Source organism: Heloderma suspectum, chromosome 5 (assembly GCF_057233095.1).
Source record: "Heloderma suspectum isolate Gila_16-S chromosome 5, 16-S_ref, whole genome shotgun sequence".
Lineage (NCBI taxonomy): Eukaryota > Metazoa > Chordata > Lepidosauria > Squamata > Helodermatidae > Heloderma > Heloderma suspectum.
This window is the reverse complement of record NC_139462.1, coordinates 225,288,444-225,308,421: the sequence shown is the minus strand read 5'-3', so window position 1 is coordinate 225,308,421 and position 19,978 is coordinate 225,288,444. Positions and strand designations below refer to the sequence as shown.

General features: G+C 46.3%; 1 protein-coding gene across 3 annotated transcripts in view; it reads right to left on the bottom strand.

Annotated features, from left to right (window-relative positions):
• MINDY4 (MINDY lysine 48 deubiquitinase 4) overlaps window positions 1–19,978 on the bottom strand; it is a 152,336-nt gene that overhangs the window by 112,122 nt on the left and 20,236 nt on the right. Inside the window, exons 3-5 of one of the 3 annotated variants that reach the window (XM_084859438.1) lie at window positions 17,903–18,111; window positions 13,079–13,349; window positions 9,357–9,790 (exon numbers count right to left, since the gene is read on the bottom strand). In XM_084859438.1, the coding sequence (XP_084715564.1) occupies window positions 9,357–9,790; window positions 13,079–13,349; window positions 17,903–18,111 (914 nt within the window). Of the gene's footprint in view, window positions 1–9,356; window positions 9,791–13,078; window positions 13,350–16,572; window positions 16,657–17,902; window positions 18,112–19,978 lie in introns of those variants that run through there. The other 2 variants (XM_084859441.1, XM_084859440.1) reach the window with 2 other exon arrangements.

Sequence of the window (19,978 nt, the reverse complement as noted above, 5' to 3'; positions counted from 1 at the left end):
AGATGCCAGGTTAAGTCCTTCCTCCTCCAGCAGATATTTAACCTCTAATCTGTTGCTTGATTGATTTTACTGCTAGTGTCTCAATGTTTTACGTATTTTTAATGTTCTTAATGTTCTTAATGCTTAATCTTGTGTTATTTTGACATTTTTATTGCTGTATTAATTTATGTTTATTTTGTTGTTGCTGTGTGGTTTTATGATTGTGAACAGCCCCAAGAAGACTTGCCAGCTGGATGTTACACAACTCAAATAAACAAACAAACAAACAAACATTCTGATACATTTAACTTCTGAGAACCGCATCACAATACTTTTGCAAACACAGCAAAGCCCCAGACATCTGGGGACGTGTAACTCAGCAAAACACAAGCTTGCTGTGGCTCTCCAAATTCCACCTCAAGGCTTATTCCAACTTGAGTCCCCATCAGATAGTGAGCTGTGTGTGTGTGTGTGTGTGTTCTTTTTGCACAGAAATTGTGCACGTTTTTGTGCACAATTCCCCAAACGTACTCATTCACTGGGAACATTTTTGAGAAGTACACATTTTTCTCCCATCAATTAAAGTATGTTTGTTCACATTTTTCAAACACGTTTTTTTTTTTTCTTTCGTGAATCACAGTGCAAGCTTGAAAATGCATGGGCTTCAAACACAGATTGCCTTTGGGCCCACGAGGTACAAATTGGGTAAATTCTGGCAAAAAAATTAACTTAAACAAATTTCTCATACAACCCTATGAACACCTATGTCAGACGTTTCCAGGAAGCCTCAGCTCCCCGTCCCTCTCCATGCCCCTCAGTTACGGAGTAAAGCAGAAGCCCTGAGCCATCAGATTAAAGGACATTGGAAAGAAAGTTGATATTATGGAGAATCATTTGAAGAAACATTACATGCATTTTACCAAATAAGGACTTATAAGTTACCCAGACCTGTGGTTTTGCCTAGTAAGAAGAGATGGCCAAACCAAAAATAATCCAGACTGAGATCCATGTTGGCACACTTGGGAGTGAGGCTTAGGGCTTTCCAAATCCTGGAGACCACCAAAGCAGTCTGGATAAAAGCCCACCAGGAGTCCGAATCAAAATTCCACAACCAAAATCTGGATCTTATTGGATTCAGGTGGTCTTTAAATGGTGCAAAGTCAAATGAATACATAAGTCTGTAGGCATGGTTATATGCTAAAATGGAACAGATTAAGATATAGGAAAATTTAGGCTAAAACATGAATGAAAATATTCAACAAATCTGAGAAACTACTTAGAATGTGGCTTATTTCCCTAAGGGAAGTGGTAAAAAAGCCTGTCATAGTCATCTGAGTGGACAAACTCCTGGAAAATAGTACTAAAGCTAATAATATATCTATGTATACGTGCATATGCACCTACACAGTACACACTCACACAGCACCGAATATTCTACTCGGGAACAAAATGGTCTCAACTCTCTAATTTTGATGATGATGCTATGAAGTATGACTAATTTTCCAATGAAGGCTTTTTCGAGTCCATGGCAATTTATGGATCCCTCTATGTAATGTGGATGCACGATACAACTCAAAAACAATCCATTACCAGATAATGATGTTTTGTGGTGGTAGTTCAGGAGCTATTAAAAAGCACTTGTGCACGGGGGGGGGGGGGGGGGGTTGTGGGTTCAAAGGCAGAATCCGCCCTGCCAAAGAACAAAAATTGGTCACGCTGTTTATTTCTCATCTAGGAGAGAGAAGCAGGCCCCTTCCAACCCTACTATTCTATGATCCTACACCACTGTAGTTTGGCCTTGAAAGTTGGCACTTCCTTATAAAGCCAGTGTGTGTGTTCACAGCTGAGGTTAGATGCCTGGTCCACTGCTCAGTTTCTTAACTGCTACACTAACCCTCAATTTTAACAAAACAACTGCCACTGAAATGAATACAACATTGTGTTCAGCCTTCCCTATGCCCTAATAGTAAAAGCCAGAACCTTCATTTCCCTGGCCGGCTTAAAAAGCAACAACAGCAACAACAACCCTCCCTCCTCCAATCCCGCCTTCTCCCACCGATGGCTCATATGGGTTGATGTACAGACGGTCCTTCTGAGGTTGCATTGTGGTTCTCTGTCGTATTCCTTTGTGTAGGCCAAAAAACAACAACAACCCCTAGGCGCTGCTGGTGCAAAACCAAGAGAAGGTTTGGAAAATGTCAAACCACGGTTTTAAAAACAAAAAAACAAGGGAAACAGGAATGAAAAGTATGAGAAGAATGTCTTGAGGGGGAAAGATGGGAGAGGGGATGGCCAACGGCCCCAACGGCTGCAACTGGCCCACCTGAAATTAAGCGCCCGCTGCTGCTGAGCCAGTGACTGAAAAAGGACCATCTGGACCAGTTACCAGCTATGGACTGAAGCTCTGCTAGCGTCAGTTTGAAACTGTCACCTGGGTTCTCGAAAAATGTAGGGCATGGGTGGGCAACTTGTTGTCCTGTAGATGTTTGGGCCTACAAATCCCATCAGACCCAGCCAGCAGAGCCAAATGGGAGTGATTATGGGGGATGTAGGTCCAAACATCTGGAGGGCCACAAGTTGTCCCCTGTTGATGTTCAGCTTGCCCTGCTAGATCAGAACAAAGCGACTTCTACCCAACAATCCATTTGCTACAAAAGCCAGCCAGAGCAAGGCATGGGCAACAGCTGGTGGGGACATGGGAGAGGGCCTTCTCAGTGGCTGCCCCAAGCCCCTGGAATTCCCTTCCTAGGGAGGTGAGAGTGGCTCCCTCCTCAGGATGTTTCCTCAGGCAGGCAAAAACTTTTTTGTTCCGGCAGACCTTTGGGGACAGCTAGTCTGGACCTGTGCGAATATGATGGAGTGGTACTATATCTTGTTGTCTTTTAACATTTTGATATTTTATACTATTTTAATACTATTAATGATTTAATTATATTTTTAACTTTTGTATACGTCTATTTATAGGTTTTAACTGTGTAAGTTTTAATGCTGTAAAGCTGCCTTGAGTCCCAGTATTGGGAAAAAGGCAGGATATAAATATAAAAACAACAACCACAAGAGCCTTCCCTTGTAGTTTATCCCCAAACTCTCACAATCAGAGGGATATTGCCTCTGAGCCTGGAGTGTCGATTTGCTATCTCCTCCCACATATACCTGCCCAGACGCTAATATCATCTTTGGAGTAGGGATGTCGGAGGAATCTGTCTGGGGCATGAAGCTCCCTGAGCTTTCATCAGCTCAGCCCCCAGACCTGGTCTTCCTTTCTCGCGAGCTGGCCGGACTCGATCTGCATCTAGTCGGGTCAGTTCACAGATTTTTGTTTGTTTGTTTTTTAAAAAAAATATGTGCGTGAAAAGCAATTTGTGCACATTGCTTTTTGAGGAAATAATAATTTTAAAAACCCTGGAAAAGTTCCTGGATTTCGGGAAAAAAGGGGGAAAGGGCTGGATTTCCTGATAAAGGACATCCTTACATAAGAGGCCCTCTTTCAGTTGCTCCATCAAATGAGGTGGTGGGAGAGGGCCTTTCAGTGGTGGCACCCTGGCTATGGAATGCCCTTCCCAGAGAGGCTTACCTGGCACCTACGTTGTGGTCTTTTCAGTGCCAAGTAAAAACTAATTTATTTTCCCAGGCCTTTTAGTCCTTCAGTTTAAAAAAAAATGTGGTAGTGTGTTTTAAGTTCTTTGCACAGCTGCTGGCATTCGTCTTGGTTTTACTTTGATTTTATTCCATTTTAAACCTATGGTTTATGTCCACAGCTTTGGAAGGGGGACTCTGACACACCTGATGGTCCCTGGGATGCTGTCCCAGGGACCACGGGATTGCTTGCGTAATGGTTTTATAGTATCTTTTATGTTGTGTCTGATGGTTTTAATTTTTGTGAACCAAAATAGCTCCAGCTTCAGAGGCAGTATGCCACTGAGTAGCTTTGGGTATTGGGTAGGGATGGCACGGGAGTCTGAGCAGAAGGTGGAGTTTGACGGACTCCCCCCTGCCCAGCCAGCTGGACCCCGCTTGCTGGGCTGCGAGGGGCTGGCTTGCCCACTCAGCGACTGGCAGGAAGCGTTGCGAGGTCATCTGTCCCCTTACCGAGCTGCAGCTGTGAGCACACACTCTGGGTTACTTCCACACATCTAAAGTTGCATTGATGGCTGCCTTAAGGGGGCAGTGGCTCAAAATTACAGGCATAAAGGGTCCTTTACGCCTGTAATCATAGCCATACCCATAGTAACCACAGCCATAGACGCAACTTTAGATATGCGGAAGTAACCCAGAGCCGGGATTGTGCACACCATTGCAGCTCGGTAAGAGGAGGGATGGCCACACAGCGCTTCTCGGATGGTCACCGAGCCATCCTTTAGTTCCTGCAACGCAACTCGTGTGGGCGGGCAGCGAAAGCGGCTCAGAGATCGCCCAAAGGGACCGGATGGAGGAGAGTCCATCCATCCCAAGTACTGGGTCGCATAGAAATGTAATAAATATGTAAATAAAATAACAGCCACCAAGAATCTTACCCCCCAGGAATTCTGTCATCCTACACACTAATAGCAAACTCCTCCAGGTGGATCGTTACGTAAAACAGCACCATCGGCAGCTGCTCACAAGAGGGTGGCAGCAGAAGGTTTTGTGGGAACACCATGTTTTGCAGACATAGGGTGGGGGGAAATCCTAAGGGAAGACCCTCCCCAAAAGCAGCAGCCCAATGAGAACTGAACATGCTCCAGGAACACGGAATTCTTGACTGTTGGGGGTGGGACAGAAAAATGTCGGGGGGGGGGATTGGGAATGGAATGTGGTATCCCAGAAAATGCCATGGCTCGTTGGTTGGCACCTGAACAGGAGCACTTCACGTTGCAGTATTTTGTTGCAGGCCCCACTAGCCTAGGGGTGTACGAAACCCCACTTAAGTCCATCCACTGGGGTCCGCGGGAGTGGGGAGGCGATCCGGTCTGGTGCGCTGGGGTCCGTGGAGGTGGGGAGGAGATCCGTTCCTCCCCCCCGGAATCTTCCCCAGCTGGCTCTGCGGCAAGGCTGCGGAGCTGCCGGCCAGGGCTGGCCGCAGCTGGACTTCCGGCCACAGCCGGGCTGCGGCCGCAAATGGCAGCCACTACGCCATTTGCGTTCCTGCCTTTTGCGGCGATAGGCTACGTAGATACTTACGTAGCCTATCGCGGCTTGGCAGGGACGCAAATGGCTGCTGCTACGACAGCCGCCATTTGCGGCCGCAGCAGCCTGGCCGCGGCCGGAAGACGACCCGGAGCTGCCACCGCCAGATAGGTCCATTCTGGGGGGGATTTTGGGGGGTGGCGGGGGGTAGTTCATTCCGCCACGGACTCTGGGGGGGGGCGGATTCTAAAGAATCCGGCCTCACTGGAGTCCGTGGCAGAATTCTCCAACATCCCTACACTTGCCTCCTTTTAAAGCAAGTGGCAGTTAATACCGTATTTTAAATTATGCATTGTGTGAAACAGTATTTCCTTTAGCCTGTCCTGAATTAACGGCCCATCTGTTTCGTTTGGTGATCTTGGAATTCTAGGGTTACTAGAGCGAGAGCCCGCTCTCCACACCATTCATAACTTTAGAAATCACGAATCTTTCCTTCTTTAGACAACTTGTTCTCTAAACTGAAAGGGCCCCAAACCCGTCGGCCTTTTCTCATGGAGTAGGTGCTACAAGCCCCCGGTTGCCATTCACACCAAACCGACTTTACAGAGGGTACCGCTCTGCTTAAAGGCCAGCACTACCTCATATTCCAGCATTCCTCAGCTTTGAGTCAGAGCATTTTGGCAGTAAATCTTGTAGTTAGCTATGGAGCAAACTTAACAGCAAATATAAACAGGCAGGCAGCAGGAGCAATAGGTTTTAGAGCAGTGCCCTCTACAGGTCTTCCCAACATATGGCCATACTACAGGCATGCCATTTTAGAAATAATGTAATTTAGGCTGCAATCCTGTGCATGTTTAGCTAGAAAAAAGTCCTACAACTCCCAGCACTCCCTGGGGTAATGCTGGGAGTTGTAGGGCTTTTTTCTATCTAAACATGCATAGGATCGCACCCTTGAATTAAATTATTTTGGTTTTTTGAGGGGGAGTGGGAAAAATTCATTGTAAGGGCAGGCTTAATATAAAGACAGCTCACAGTAAAGCTCTTAGCCATGGAGTGAGCCAGACTTCACAACTCAAGTGGGGGAGTTTCTTGGTGACTTTGCAGGCACTAGCCAGCCAATGCTGGGGATCATAAAAGCGGGGGTAAAATAAGAGACCAGCGATGGCCACATTTTCCTCAGCAGTCAGTAAATCTTCAGAGCAAAGCTGGATAGGGAAGGACGGAGGATAAATGGAGATGCGCAGGCAAAGAGAGATGGCAAGCTCACTGAGCAATGACAGCATCGCAATGGGGGCTCTCCATTTGATAGCTGAAAAGTCCTTTTGTTCGTTGCATTAATATCCTGCCTTTTTCTGCAAGGAGCCTAAGGTGGTCTACATGATTTTCCTCCTCCTTTCCATCTTATCCTCACAACAACCCTGTGGGGTAGGTTAGGCTGAGAGTCAGTGACTGGCCCAAAGTCACCCAGTGAGCTTCATGGCCTGAATGGGGACTAGAACCCAGATCTCCAGAGTCCCAGTCCAACACTCCAGAAGCCGGAGCTAGTGCAGAATGCAGCAGCTCAGCTGTTGTCGGGAGCTGCCCCTTTTCAGCATGCAACTCCTTTGCTGAAGGAACTGCACTGGCTGCCTATTCGCTCCTGGGCCACGTCTAAGGTTCTTGTACTGGTGTACAAATCCCCAAACAACTTGGGACCAGGATACCTGGGACAGTGCCTTCTCCCTTACCAACCTGCCCAGTCACTGAGGTCATCAGAGGGCTTGCTCCTGGTGGTTCCACATGGACCCATGGCCCGACTGGAATCCACCTGGAGAAGGGCCTTCAATGTGGTGGCCCCTTTCCTTTGGAACTCCCTGCCTCTGGAGGTCAGGCAGGCGCCAGCACTGTGTTGCTTCCGGTGCCTCCTGAAAACAGCTCTATTCCAGAAAGCGTTCCTTAACTAATCCGCTGTGGGTTTTATTGGCTTTTTGTTTTTTTAAATAATTAATATGGTTTATTATTCTTTTTATCCTTGTACTATTTTAACTCTTATTGTTTACCGCTCTGGAATCCGTTTAGATATGGAGCAGTATATAAATGCTGTACATAAATAAAGAAATAAAATAAACACGCTAACCACTACACCACACTGTCTCTCCTGCCTAAGCTAGTGCTTCTGGCACCAGCAGGTTCTGAAAATTATTTCTATTGATATGAACATTGATAAGACACTTTTCAAACCAAGCAAAGTGTCAGGAGCGCCCTAGCGGCCTCTTTCAGTACACTCCAATAGCCAACTCAAGACACAGACGAAAGGATTCTTTTTAAGGCTTTAATCCTTTTACAACTTAATGACTCTTTCAGATGCTAATCACCAGCGACTAAGCAATGAACAGCGGAGTAGCCTATGCTCCGGGTAGGCAGTTGGACCCCGTTTGAAGGAGAATCACTTGAAGACCCTGAACTTATGGGCTAGGGAGAGATCCTTCCTCTTTCCATTGGGTCCACGGGAGGCGGCCGTTGCTTGTGCGCCAAAGGGGCGTTACGCCTCCTTTCCGCGCCCTCCATCACTCATCGCTCCTTGCATCTGTGTTGAGCGTCTAGCAAGCCCCCCTCCCACACTCTCTCACTGCCCGGGTCACTATCTATCTCAGGAATGCTGGTAGGGGGAATCTCTGCCAGCTGCTGTGCCTGTGAGGGATGAGCTGGCTTCTCTCCCACAGATTGCTGATCCTCCTCAGAATCAGAACTGCTCTGGGGTTCTATCGGGTCAGTTTTCACCCTGACACAAAGGCCCTCAGAGTGGCATCCAGCAACACAATGAAGTTCAGGGCCGAGTGGGGATTTAAACCAGGGTCTCCTCAGTCCAAGTGCAACACTCCAACCCTGGAGTGGATGACATGTGGCCCATGGGGGCCCTGCGGACCCCCAGTGCACCCCCTGCAAATTCAGGGGGACCCCCCCCAAAATCATTTTTTAACAAACAAAATGGTGTCTGGAGCTACTATGGAGACCAAAACAGTCAAATAAATGTGTTTGCAGGCTAATTTTGACCCTTTTGTGGCTCTGTAGCTGCTACAGCATGCCCAAAGGGGCAACATTAGCTTGCAAACAATCTAATTGTAACCCTTTGGGTGCTCCATAGCTGCTCTGGGCACAATTCTGTTTTAAATATTTTTACCCCCACACACACAATATTCAGCACCCATGGGGGGAGGGTCCAAAATAGCCCCTGGGCTTCCCAAAGTTGTCCACCCCTGCTCTGGACACTACACTGGCTCTTCCATGATCCCCACCCCTGGAAATAACCTGGGGCTGGATCCAGGACCTGCCTGCTACAAGAGAAAGGGACCTTCTCCCAAAGGAAGTGCCCCTCTTGCAAAAGCTTCCTCCACCTGGTTTTTTGAGATCCCCTCCGCCCGCCCAACGGCTCACTCCATTCAGCAGGCCCTCCTGACTCTGTGTAGCAGACGATGGGATGGGGAAGTAACGCTTCCACCAGAGCAGTTGATCCAGCTTAAATCTGGATCCAGCCCCAGCCCTTTAACCAACCTAGGAGACTCACAAATTTCCACAACTGACTCCAACATAAATGCAAAACATGAGTAAGGCTGCAGTCCTAATCACACATCTGGGAGTTGGTTCCATGGAACTCAGTCAGACTTACTTCTGAGTAGACATGCATTGCATTGCACGGTGAGTAGTTTGCGTGTTACATCCTTTTAACAAGGAAGTGAATCCTTTAAGAAGGAAGTGAGTTAGAGGTTCTCTTTCACTGAGAATGGGAACTTTCTTTATGTACTAACCTGCAAATAAAAAGCCCACTAATGATAATGTACACAAGTCTGTGGCTGCCTTCACACGTCATGCTAAGCCATGTTTTATATTAACCATGGCTTGTTGCTTTAGCCATGAATTTGTCTTGCAGACGAGCAAACAAACTGTAGTTTGTTCTTATTTCTGGTTTGATTCTCTCCCGACCATTTCGCCAACCTTCCAGAGTGGTTTCATTTTCAGGCTGCTCTTGCTTGGTGCATCTGTTTCATAACATCAGTGCAAAGACGCCAGGGATAAGCCACAGCTATGGGTTCAGACATCACGACAAGCCATGGTTTTAACAAGCCAGACTTCATAAGCCAATAATAAACTATGGCTTCTATTTGTGGCTTGTAGCTGCTTAACAAACTATGGTTTCAACAAACCACACCATGCCTTAGCGTTACGTTCAAATCAGCCCTGTACATCCGTAGGCATGCATGTATAAATAAATGTTATTTTAAAAGACACCCTACCTGCAATCCGAAAAACGATTTTCACTCTTTTGGGGGGATCTTGCTCTATTCTTGCTTCCAGCTGCCATATGTCGCTGAAAAATGTTTAAGCGGTGGCTTTCCTCATTCATCTTCATATTGTAGCTGGATGCAGGTTTCCTTTCTTCAGTTTGTCTCTCTGACTTCAGTTTGGCAAACGAGTTGTCTCTACCACTGGCTGAACCTTTGGCTATTTCATCACCTGCATCTGCATGTGGACTAAACAGAGCCTTGCTTATGTCAAGGGAATTGCCACTGTGCGAGGAGAGATTTGTAGATTGCCTGGAAATTCCTATACTCTCCAAGGAATCACCCATCGGCACAGGGAAAGAGCTCTTTATACTGTCTTCCTCTCCAAGTTGTGCTGTGCTGCCGATTCCAGAGGGTCGCTTTAGAGGCTTTCTTTTTAAGGAATCCTGAAATAATTAGTTAAGAGAAAAATCGAGATGGTTAGAGTCCCAACATATGTATTGACTTAGAGCAATGACTTCAAAGGTTTTCCAAAGTTATGCTTGTTCTGTCACCAGTTTCAAGGCCAACTTACATCCCACATGCATCAGGTCTGTGCAGTCTCCAAAGAGCTCCATGGTTCTTTTGGAAGGATTCTGTAATCTTTTAGCTCGGGGTGGACTTTTATGGACAGAAAAATCAACTGCTTAGGGAACTGGACAAGGAGAGGTTAAGCTGGAGACATGCAATTTTTAAGAGGCTGAAGATAGAGCTGCATTGCCTACAGCATACACACTCAATTCTTTTGTCCCACTATTGCCGCTGGTTCTGGTCAAACATTTCTTTCATCCCATGACTATTAGTTTCTCTGCGTTTTGAAGCATGATAAAAAATGTCCAAACCTGCTTAATCAGAGATGAGGGCAAGATAAATTGATTGTGACTATATCTTGACAGTAGTAAACTGACAATAACTAACGTTGACCTGCTGAGACCAGGGATGGGTGAAGCTGTGCATTTTCACCTTTGTATGTTTTTATTCTGTTCTGTTCCTCCATTAAGTGCGTGCTTTTGTTGTTGTTGCTGTTTTGGGAGGTGTGGAATACCATCAATACCTAACTTCTGACCTACACATTAGTCTGAAAGGGACAGGGTGGGTCATTTCATATAAGAACTGGCAAACGCCAAATTCCTCAAGCATCCCTATTTCATACCACTATCATTTCTCTGATAGTACTACTGTTTCTCTGAGCGTAACCTCTGTTAGGGCTGATGCGGCTGATCAGTTTCAGTTCAACAGTTTCAGATCTGCATAGACTGAAGTAGCTGGAACGAATCAGCCCAGACTTTTCACTGTCAGGGAATCTTGCCCACATTCGTTCATCTGCTGCCTGAGAACCCCTTGTACACCTGTCATGGGTGGGCAAGCAGTCTCTTCAGGGAGGTTTGTGCACCATTACTTATCAGAAAGAACTTCTGATGAGTTTCTGGGGAACCCCAACACAGTTTGAAAACAATTCTTTTAGCGAAATAGTCACCTATTAACTATTAACTATGGTGGACAGCTTGATGAAAATGTCAACCCGGTGTGTGGCTGCTGTAAAAAAGGGCAAGCTCCATGTTAGGCATAATCAGAAAAGGAACTGAGAATAAAACTGCCAATATCATACTGCCTTAATACAAATCTATGGTGCGACCACACTTGGAATACTGTGTACATTTCTGGTCACCGCACCTAAAAAAAAAGATATTTTAGAACTGGAACTAGTGCAGAAAAGGCAATTAAAATGATCAAGGGACTGGAGCATCTCCCCATGGGGAACAGTTACAACAGCTGGGATTGTTTAGCTTGGAAAAAGGAGGGCAAGGGGAGACATGATAAAGGTGTACGAAATCATGCATGGTGTGGAGAACGCGGATAGAGAGACATTTTTCTCCCTCTGAAAATACTAGAACCCGGGGTCATCCCATGAAGGGGAGTGGTGGGAAATTCAGTACAGATAAAAGGAAAGACTTCTTCACACATCGCATAAAGTACAGTATTCGTTATCACAAGATGTATCACCACTTTGGATGGCTTTAAAAGGGGGTTAGATAAATACCTGGAGGAGAAAGCTATCAATAGCTACTAGTCCTGATGTCAGGTATCCCTTTTGTCCCTGCTGAACTTCAGCAGCCAAATCAAAACACAGACAAGAGGCTTCTATCCATGACTCTTAAATCCTTTTACTCCAATGGGTCATATGGATGCTAATTGTCAGTAATTCATAGGGATGGCGAAGAATTTCTCCCCGAAACTTCGGGGGGCCGAGCGCCAACGTGTTCGGCCCCCCGAACAAGTTTCGGGGAGAAATCCTCCGCACCCCCCCCGGGACGGGACTTACCTTCACCGAATGTCCCTCCCGGTGGCTGGTCCGGCCGGCAGTTCGGCGGGTGTTCGAGCGAGGCGGGAGCGGCAGCCGGTCGAAAGACCGGCTGCCGCCGCCGCCACCATTGCAATGAAAGAAAAAAAACAAAAACGCCCCCTGATAGGCTACGTGACGATTCACGTAGCCTATCACGGCTAGATTTGCAAAGTCAGCCGTGATAGGCTACGTGAATCGTCACGTAGCCTATCACGGGTGACTTTAAAAAAAAAAAAGAGTGTACGGATAATGGCGGCCCCCATAGGGAGCCGCCATTCCCCTTCCTTATTTGGTCGCTGTAGTCTACGTAAATGTTTACGTAGACTACGGCGAAAATAAGGGCAACGCTATTTGCGTTGCCCTTATTTTCGCCGTAGTCTACGTAAACATTTACGTAGATTACAGCGACTAAATAAGGAACGCGAATGGCGGCTCCCTAGGGGGGCCGCCATTCGCGTACGCGCTTTTTTTTTTTAAGTCACTCGTGATAGGCTACGTGACGATTCACGTAGCGTATCACGGCTGACTTTGCAGATCTAGCCGTGATAGGCTACGTGAATCGTCACGTAGCCTATCAGGGGGCGTTTTTGTTTTTTTGTTTTTTACTTTCGCGTTCGCGGCCAGGCGAGGCGAGGCGCCTCCCCCCCGGCCTGAACTTCGCGGGGGGAGCAGCGAAGCGCCTCCCCCCCACCGCGAACGGCCTTCGATGACAGGTAAGTGACTTTCGTCCACCTAATTCACAGTCTACAAAGGAAATGCCTTCAGGGAGTTCAAAGGGAAACCAGGAAGATTGGAAGTTGCCAGTGTTTGAGAAAAGGCGGCATGCTTCCCTAACTTAAGGGGTGGGGGGGGGATCTCCCTCTGTCTTGTGAGGTATCTACACGTAGCTGTTCCTGCGGGGCCATCGGGCAGATCGCCTAAGCTCCGCCCCTGGCATCTCTCTCTTGGCCCTGCATCTGTGCCTGGCATCTAAGAATTCAGGCTGTCCAAGCCCCACCTCTCCCTGTTCACTATCTCTCACGGGGGGGGGGGGGGTGAAGAGAGGCTCTCTCTGTCCAGCTGGACTATTGAAACCTGAGGAGTCGGTCTCTCCCTGTCTGGAAGAGTCTGGGAAAGTTCCTCCCCCACGTTTTGCGGTCTCTCTTCGGAATCTGAGCCACTCTGCCATTGCCTATGCTCAGAGGCACCCCTGACACCTGATGGCTATATGCTACATCCAGTATCAGAGACAGGATGCCTTGGCTGGAAAAGGCAGCATAGAAATGCAACAAACAAAATAAATAATAAATCCCCCCGCCGCCGCCCCCAAAAGGAACAACAGATCAAATGTTTTAGGATGAGAGTAGAGAACCTCTTGAGAACTGTCCGTAGGGCCGGTCATCATTCCTTTGGCACTGAGACTTGGAGTTGGCCTGGCTTGGGCTTTTTCCCTCATGGTCGTTCTTGTCTCTAAAGACAGCTCTGGTGTTTGTGAGTCCTCATAGAAACTGGCAAGTTTCTTCTCTCCCTCATTAGGTGAGCTGCTATCAAAGGCTGGCCCGCTCTTGCTCCTGTCACTTTTCTTGTGAGGATGCCGCCTGGGGAGGCCAGCTGGGCGGGTGATTTCCTCATCGATCTCGTACCTAAAACGACACAGACACAAGCCCAGATGAAAGAACTAGAGGTTGACTAGTGAGTCATCAGCCTTCTAACTAGAGGGGGCAACTGATGTCATGGGGCGGTGAATCCACCCTGGGTTTCAGTCAGAAGAACCAGGCAGAATTCTAAAAGAGCTATCTAAGGTGCTGAACCTATCCCCAAACTAGGTTCAGCACCTGGGATCGCTCCTTCAGAGTTCTGCCTGGTTCTGACTGAAACCCGGAGCAGATTCACTGCCCCACTGACGTCTGAGCCACCAGCCTCCATTGCTTGTAACCAATGCATTGGTTGATTACATAAATGCATCTGCAGGTTTTCAAAACTTATAAGCAACTTTTACGATGCACTGAAAGAAACCTTAGGTAAACTTATGATTTAATGAACACAAGCTTCCAGTACTGCTATAAAGAAAGGCCATCTTTTATTCCCCACCCCATTCCATATTATAACACATCATCACAGAGGGCAGGGATAGCATGGGAGCTAAGAGACTGAGCTACAAATCAGGAGGACCCCGGTTTATCTCACGTATGCCATGAATTGATGGCCTTAGGTAAGCTACTCTTTCTCAGCCTCAGCACCTCCCCCCCATCTGTAATACAGAGGATAATAAGATGGGTTTTCCTTACAGGGTTGTTGTTGGCATTACAACTAGATAATGCACGTGAAGTACTCTGAACACTTGAAAGTGCTTTGCAACAGTTGTCATGGTTAGAACGAATATAGCCTTAAAATGATGTCTTTAATTTGCAGTCCCACCAGGTTAAATCTGCCCTCCCTTGAATGATTTGCATTCTAATTAACTTCAGATTGTGCCTGGTGTTTTCCCAATTTTTGATAACTGGGGGGGAGACATGCTCCCCGCCCCCCAGATTGAAATCGGAAAGCCCTGTGGCAAGGGCAACACGTGAGACAGCCTTCTCTGCAGTGGCCCCACACCTCTGGAATAAGTTCCCATCGGGAGTCTGCCATGCTCCAACACTGCAGGCTTTTAAGAGGACCTTGAAAACATATTTTATGTAAAAACAAATATTTACATATTTACGAGAATCACAATCTCTTAATATGATTGTTGTTTTTATTGCTAGTTTCGTTGCTGTTTTTATTGCTGGTTTTGCTTCTGGTTTTATTCTTGTTTATATTGCGGTTTTCACTGTTGTTTTCGTTGTTGTTTTTATTGCTCTTAGGGCACAATCCTATGGCCGCTTATCAGCGGCTAGACGGCCATAGGATAGGTTGGTTCCCAAGAACCTACCTTGGAGCCTGCGCTCCGAGGTTGGTTCCCGGAGAACCAACCCCCCATCCCCTCCTGCGCCGCCTTGTAGGCAGCGCGGATTGGCCCCGCGCTCCGAAAACGGGGCATTCCCAGGGCTGGGCCAGGGCGGGGAAGTCAGAAATCCAGTACAACACATCCTATGTGTCATCTGGCCACCGCTTCCCACGCTCCGAGGTCCCGCAGCTAGACAGCCGAAATCAGCTATCTAGCCGCAAAAGCAGGGTGGCAGGAGTGAGGAGATCTGCTCCTCACCACTCCTCCCGCCCTGCACTGGATAGGCAGTTGCCCCTTGTGTCAGAGGAGGTGACCGTCAATCTTGATAGGATTGATCCCTCTGTATCATGCAAGTTTTCTGTATTTTGTTGCTGTACACCACCTTGGGAGGACTTCTGCACTGAAAGGCAGCGAAGAAATATTTTAAATAAATAAATAAATCTACAAGCCCCGTGAGGCATCCTTTTTGACTATATGGTGAGGGCACAGAAAAAGAGGTATTCTCAAGATCTCTTAAAGTAGAGTAGCTATTCCTTATTACACTTGAATGCCCCTTATAAACTGGGTTGGAGAATGTGGGTTCTTTTTTGTGTGTGAGAGAATGACTGTGTATGGAACTGAGAATGGAAGCTATCACAGGATAATTAATAGGAAATAAAAAGGGTGCAGACAGATGACTGTAGGAAGGAAAACATTTCTAGGAGAGGACGGAACAACTGTGGATGTGCCAACAAGAATTACTATGCCGGTTAGAATAAGGCACTACACTGAGGGAATCAGAAAATTTATGAGCTGAAAACAGGTATTTTGAACAGATAATATTTTGAGAATTTTTCAAACCATGGAGTTGATCAGAATCAGGTGGTATGTAAGTGGCATAGAAACAAGGAACAATCAGGCATGAAGAAGTTGGAATAGGAACAGTATGGGGGTATTCAGATTATATTATAATCTATCACCACATACATGAGATTATTTCCTTGTATTTGATATTCATCCATTCTACTTATCACCCCAACATCAGTACAGGATGTAAAAAAAAAAAAAAAATCCTACATGTCTCCTTTGAAGTAAGTCTCACTGAGTTCTACTGAGTTTACTTACTTTTAGAACTGCAGCCTCGGAGTTCCCATTCTATTAGAATGGGCTACAAAGGTAAAAAAATCCAACCTTTTACCACCCCAGCATGGTTGAAGAACGGGCACACTATATTTACACAGGTGTAAGGACCACACTTCCATGCGACTTACTTCCAGGTAAGCGTACACAGGCTTGCATCATAAAAAGCTGTGGAAAAGATGATCAGCACCTATCCATTGTTTTCTATGGTAGCGTAACTATGCAATTATTTTTTTTTAATGCACAGCTATTTTAATTGAACAATTTATCAGAAAGGGGCACTCCTTCAGAAGAGGCAATAAGCACAATGCAATGCTCATTTGGCCCCCTCCTAGCAGGTGCCCTGTGCCTCCAGCAACTGCACTGACAAGCAGAAGTTCAACAGGTGAAGCCTACCCCAAGCATACCGCTACAGAGAGGAGTAAGCTTTGCTTGCTGGATTTCTGTCTGTCCTTAAAAAGTGGTGCAATCCTAGGCCCGTTCAGGCAGAAAAGAAGTCCTACAACTCCCAGCATGCCTCAGCCAGCACCCTAAGAGCCAAAGCAGGAGGGGGTGCTTAGCTATAAGCAAACTGCAACATTGAGCGTGCAATCCTATACACGGTTAGGCGGGGAAAAGTCCTACAACTCCCAGCATTCCCCAGCCAGGGCTTGTGCCCCAGCAATCGGAGGGGGGGGAACCCCCTTGCACTCCAGTCTTAGTTGAGATTTACTCAGAAGTAAGCCCCATTGCTATCAATGGGATTTCCTTCCTACTAAGATGGATTGGGATTGTATCAAAGTTAATGCATTATCACGAATTATCAGCAGCCCCCCTACCGTTTGTTTGTTTGTTTGTTTGTTTATATTTCCCCCTCCCTCTTGTCTCAGCCTTATGGCTTCAAATGCCCCTCCTGCGCCTGCGCAGAGAACACCCGGCTCCCCTCCCCTCCCCTCCCCTCAGAATCCCCTCATCATAGAGACGCTGGCAAGAGCATCCACTCCTCCAGCGGCTCCCATTGGCTGCTTCTAACCAACCCCAGGGGCGGGGGAGGGGAAGAAGAGCATCGAACTCACTGTCTCATTATTCCCCCGGAGCTGAACGGGGAGAGAGGAGGCGAGTGCGCATGCTCACAGCGTTGCTATAAATAGGAGCGCCGCACAGCGTCGCCGGCCATTTTCTGCTGCGCGGGGGCTGGCTCGGGGGCTGGCTCGGGGGCTGGCTCGGGGGCTGTTGGGGGGCTGTTGGGGGGCGAGGCAGGCTTTGAGGTGGGGAAGCGGGGGGGGTTGTCCGACTGCATCATAAAGGGCCTTTATAATGTGAAGCCTTTCCTTTAAAACCCAGTGGGTGTGGCCTTTTGTTACCTTAGGGACTAGTAGAGTCCTTTGGCTGATGATTCAAGTGGGTCTCCTTTTTTCGAGTATTTAGGGCAGCGGTCAACTTGCTATGACATGCTCTTGCTCACCCTTAAATTTCCCTGTTATCCTTTCCTTTCTTACAGGGCTAGAAAAGTGTTGTGTCATTTACTGGGAAAGAGGGAGAAAACCTGAGTAGTCTTTATCACAAGGTTGAGCTGCTATTCTGCACACAACCCTCTTTTAAGTTACTTTCTTACTGTAAGTTAAAACAAAACACCATTAAAAAAAGCACAGTTCTGCCCAGAATCCTTTAATTGTGATGAGGGTTCTGCAAGTTTTGGGTTGGGGGGGGGCGGGTAGCTACACTGAGCTTGACCCAGGCGATGGTTTACTTTAAGGTCTTAAGTGCTGCATTCACGCTTTGAGACATACATTATACCTGTTATTAAAACAATACTTGCTTAGATGGATCCACGGCATGACCACTGAAGCACCTTTTAACTTTCAACTGTTGGCTTGTTTAAAAAACCTTGTGAAGGAAAGACAAAACCTGTATTTGAAGCTTGTTTTCTTAACTTGCCTAAGTTAATTTCCTCAAAATGCCAGATACATGGCTGATCCTGCCCCCAGTCATCTAGCATTTCTGAATCTATTCTTAAACATTCCTTTGCATTTGCTGGAGCCTCATTAATCTAGAAGCAGCAAGCTTGAGCTAAATTTTATCCTAACTAAATAAACAGCATTCATTTTTCACTTATAGTAAGGGATGAATAATAACCCAGAGTTTAAGGATTAAAATATGCATCTATACCTGTAAGTTTCAATGTTTCTTTCGGGTGCTGTTTGCCCACAGGTAGCTTCATCAGCGAGATAATCCTTAATTACAGAGCTTTCTATACATCTGGGCTGGGGGAGTTTGTTCTGGGGGACTGATGGACTCCCCTTACTGCCTTTGCTTGTATGCTCCAGAAAATAGCTAGTCATGATTTCAAGAATGGTTTTTAGAGGATTCTCCTTTGCCTGCAATGGAAGAAATGAAATCAGAATTGTTGCAGAGAAACTTTAGAGAGTTCTGGCTTTCATTGGAATAGTGATTCTAGACATGGTTCCTGTGTGTATGCGTGCATGCACATGTAGAATTTGGAGACGACGTGGGTTTCTGAATACCATGTCCATGCATATGTCAGTTACAAATAAACAACTGAGGGTGCTTCCAGACAAGGTTTTTATTGTGCAATCACCTTGCCTCATTCATGGAATGTTACAAGGGGTCCAAATGACATGTTCCATTGTTAACCCTTCTGTGTTTTCCCACTGCTTCTTTCACCTTTTTTCTTAACGAAGTCTGAGAGAGAGCTGGAGTCAGAGACAATGTTGATAATTGTGAACATATTACCTTTGCACAAGTTAAAACATTGGGCCAAAGTGAAGCCAGTAGCTGAAAAAATGGCTTAAAAAAAAGCTAGTCTTAGCCTTCGATCCCAAAATGGGTAAGAGTGCTTTACCGTTAACACTAATTTGATAGACGGTGCAGCATTTCTAATCTTATTAAATTGCTCTTGTATGTATTTTATTGTACTTTTACACTGACTGATAACTATATCAAGTTTTCTGGGTGGTGTGTACAACCCATTAAAGACAATGCAAACATAAGAACAAAACCCCCAGAGCAGAATAAAATCAAGGTTAAAAAAACAGCAAAGGATAAAACCATTCCAGCACGCAAAAGCAAATTAAATTCAGCAGCAGAATAAAGTGCTGCATTCCAGTGCCACCTTCTGGAATTGGCCATCCAAGTAGGAGCAGAACCACTGCACTATTGTACCCCATCCCAACCCAAACACCCTGTCCAGAAGCATACCATGGTCAATGGTACTGAAAGCCGCTGAGAAGTCCAGGAGAACAAACAGGGTCAGAGCCCCCCGTCTCTCTCCCAGCACAGGCCATTCCACAGGCGATCAAGGCAGTTTCAAGAAAACATGCCTAGATTGTAAACTGCCAGTGGAGTTTTAGAAAAGTCTCTGATTAATCTGTTAATAATAATGCTGGAGGTGTTCCCAAAATGCACAGTTATAAAATGTGAGATTGCTGGGGGAATAGACACCACATTTCCTATTGTTGAGTAGGTGGTATCTCCGCTCACACTTTTTTGATTGGAAGACACTTGCAGGAGTGTGACCCACAGGGAGGGAGGGGTCTGTGTAGGACTTGGCCCCCGCCCAGACCATCCAAAATTTCTATAGAGTAATGTTAAAGCCTGCCCAGCTCAGAACCAAAGCAGGGTGGGCAAGGATAGGTTTGCCATCTTGTAATGTTTGTTCGTTTGTCAAATGTAAACGGGGATTTTTTAATCTTCGTACATGTGTGATTCTAGCTCTCTGATCCTTAAATCAATGGAATAACAATACCTTAAGACTGTGCACACTTACTTGGGAGTAACTCATCAGTAGAATTTACTTCTGCGTAAACATGCATAGAATTATGCTGTACATCTTGAGAATGACTGTGATTCCTGTAATCTAGTTGTCTGCCTGCTACAGATTCTATATAGTGGTGTAGCCTTAAGCCTCTTCAAGTAATAGCGGCGGTCCAGTTTGCAGAACTGGACTGCTCATACACCTTCAGAATTTATAATCGGTGCCTAGGTTTCTTTTTATTTGACCTGGCGCAGAACTGCAATCATCTGCACTAGTGGTAAGTTTAATCCACTCAGCTATGGCATCTGTCTTGTGAGTAGAGACTAGTAGGTAAAGATTAAATTTCAATGACATCTCTGGGTGCTGTAGAAGAGCATTTTCTGCTGTGAAATATTATTTTGCTGAACTCATTAATTGCTTTCTTAGGCTTCATCTTCCCTGTAATGGCAAAATCGAAAAGGTAATTTTGG